The sequence below is a fragment of the Cajanus cajan genome, chromosome 4, assembly GCF_000230855.2.
Source record: "Cajanus cajan strain Asha chromosome 4, NIPB_CcT2T_4, whole genome shotgun sequence".
NCBI classification, from domain to species: Eukaryota; Viridiplantae; Streptophyta; class Magnoliopsida; order Fabales; family Fabaceae; genus Cajanus; species Cajanus cajan.
The window spans coordinates 13,743,255-13,745,910 of record NC_138520.1 but is presented as its reverse complement, the minus strand read 5'-3'; the positions used below and the strand labels follow the sequence as shown (position 1 = coordinate 13,745,910).

General features: G+C 32.2%; 1 protein-coding gene across 1 annotated transcript; it reads left to right on the top strand.

Moving 5' to 3' along the window:
* The first annotated feature begins 491 nt into the window (after window positions 1–491).
* Window positions 492–2,398, top strand: LOC109808767 (CASP-like protein 1F2). The gene is made up of 3 exons (XM_020371899.3): window positions 492–986; window positions 1,092–1,212; window positions 1,934–2,398. Exons 1-3 carry the CDS (start codon window positions 799–801, stop codon window positions 2,162–2,164), a joined length of 540 nt encoding a protein of 179 aa, XP_020227488.1. The 5' UTR covers window positions 492–798; the 3' UTR covers window positions 2,165–2,398.
* The last annotated feature ends 258 nt before the right edge of the window (window positions 2,399–2,656 follow it).

Here is a 2,656-nt window from a genome sequence, read left to right as displayed (position 1 = left end):
ATGAGTTTGAGGTGAAAAAGAGTGAATTTGAAAAGGTTGAGATATTTTTGTGGCCTTAGATGTTGATTTGCTATTACTGTCCAGTAAGGGAGATGTTTGCACAAAATTCTTATTATTTAATTTAATCAACATATTTTTGCACAAAATGTTTTTTATTTGGGAACGAGAGTTTTTTTTAACCTCTATTAGAACACGTGTCCATTTTTTTTAAAAATGTTTCTTGTTACTATAAACTCAATCTTAAAAAAATAATTATCAGATAATTTTTCATATATTATTATTATTATTATAATAAAAGCATCTAATTCTTATCGTCATTTATTTGACAATTTACAATTTTTGATATAAACATTTTGTAATTACATCATCTTTTAAAATAAAATAAACTTATTTTACTAAATAAAAAAAAAAACTAAACTTTTGAAGATGACAGGGGTAAAGCGATTTATGGGAAGGGTAAAGCGATTTGTGTTTGAAAAGTGGCGTATCTGTGTTCCCAAATCTCTCTAGCTAGCGTGACCTCCGGGCAATCTCTTCCTCCATTCTTTCTTGTTTCTATTTTCCTTTTCTCCGCACTTTCTCCTCATAATTGCATACACACTTACTTGACTCCACCGGTATTTCCACACGCTCAATTTCATATCTTCCCTACGTGTGTGTCTCTGTCTCTGTCTCTCTCTATACTATAAAACTTGCAACTTGTAAGTATTACTATTACTATTACTATTACTATTACTATTACCTCACTCTCTGCCTTTCATTCCCTCTCTCTAAGTTTTCCCTTCCGATAAGTCCCACATGGATGAACCCAAACATTCCTCACTCTCACAACAACCTTCGACATTCTTCATGGCTCAGGACATCCTCAGAATCCTCGCTGCTCTTCTCTCCGCAGCTTCTATCGCCGTCATGGTCACCAACACCCAAACCGTCTTCATCTTCACTCTTCGCTTCGAGGCACACTTTTATTACCAACCCACTCTCAAGTAACTGCACTCTATCACCCACCTCATTTACAAACACCAAAATATATTTAATTCATTTTTTTTTTCTCTTTCCATTTTCCTCTGTTTTTCTCTTCCGTACCGCAGGTTTTTTGTTGCCGCAAACGGTGTTGTCGCTGCTCTGTCTTTGTTGACGCTCATATTGAACCTTCTCCTCAAACGTCAGCCTTCACGAGGATACCATTTCTTTCTATTCCTCCATGACTTAGTAAGTTTTTTTTTTTTTTTTTTTCCAAACAATTTTGTGTAGCTCTATTTTAATGTTTGAAAATTAAAACCATCTCGTGAAGGTGTCCCACTTTATGTACATTATTTTAATCATGTTACTATTCTATTGTGAAATCGCCAACAAATCATCCTTCTCCGTTAGGTAACTAACCCTGTATAGAAAATTCAGAACATGTTTATCTTATTGTATGTGAATCAAATTCATAATAACACATAATCATCAAGAGATTTCATTCCTGTATTTTAATTTTTTTCGGATAAGTATGTTTATTATTAATATGAAGTATTTACTGATAGTTAATTTTCGTTCAAGAATCAAATAGATCATTTTTAATGAAGTCTCTATTTTTAATCATGTTTTCACTATAGACATAACTCGAACTTGCTTAATAAGATTAAGTCTAATTCCATTCGGACTATTAAATCATTAGTGTTCTTATTAAGTCTTGTTAGTTTTCGATGTGTGTAAGTCATAATAAAAAAGAGTTCAATTTCTCTCATTCTAATAACATTTTTTTCCATTCGAAATACCGCAATTCGAGATCATTGGAATAACAACTCGGTTGTGTTTGATTGGTAGTAATGTAAAAGGGCTTAGACATTATTTGAGTTTGGACCAACAAATTAAAACTAGTGAGGCAAGCATATTTATAGCAAAAGTTGTGATGAATTGACTTTGCAAATGCAAATGCAAATTGCAGGCGATGACGGTGCTGTTGATAGCTGGATGTGCAGCAGCAACTGCAATAGGGTACGTGGGACAGTTTGGAGAGGAGCATGTGGGTTGGCAACCAATATGTGACCATGTGCACAAGTTCTGCAGAACAAACTTGGTTTCTCTTTTGCTTTCTTATTTTTCCTTCTTTGCCTATTTTGCACTCACTCTCTTATCACCCTTCAAATGCCCCTTTTCTTCTTCTCCCAAGAATTAATCCAATACTACAACATCAATAACAACTGCTGTTACCAAACTTTTCTAGGTTGCTATAATAACCACTTGAGCTCAGGACATTTTTTTTTCATATAATGTATGTTACTGTTGTGTTTGGACTTGCTGAGGAGATTTTAGTGGGTTTATGGTTTATAAATGCTACAACAGCACCACCACGTAGAGTAGTTGTTGCAGAAAATATTTATTAATGATAATGGAGCTTTATTGTGAGTAATTATTACAGTCCTTCTTTTTCTTCCTTTTATTTCTCATGAATCCATTTTCATTTTCAATTTTTAGTTCTTTTTATATATTTCTTTTTGTGTATAATAACAACAATGAAATTTAAACCTAGAGTATTCTGCATTAAATATATTTTTAATCTTTGAATATAAAATAAATTTATGTTTAATTTCTTTAATTTAAAATTAATATTTTTAGTCTTCATAATTTGAAGAAAAAAAAAATTTTAACCCTTGAAATCAAATGTCAT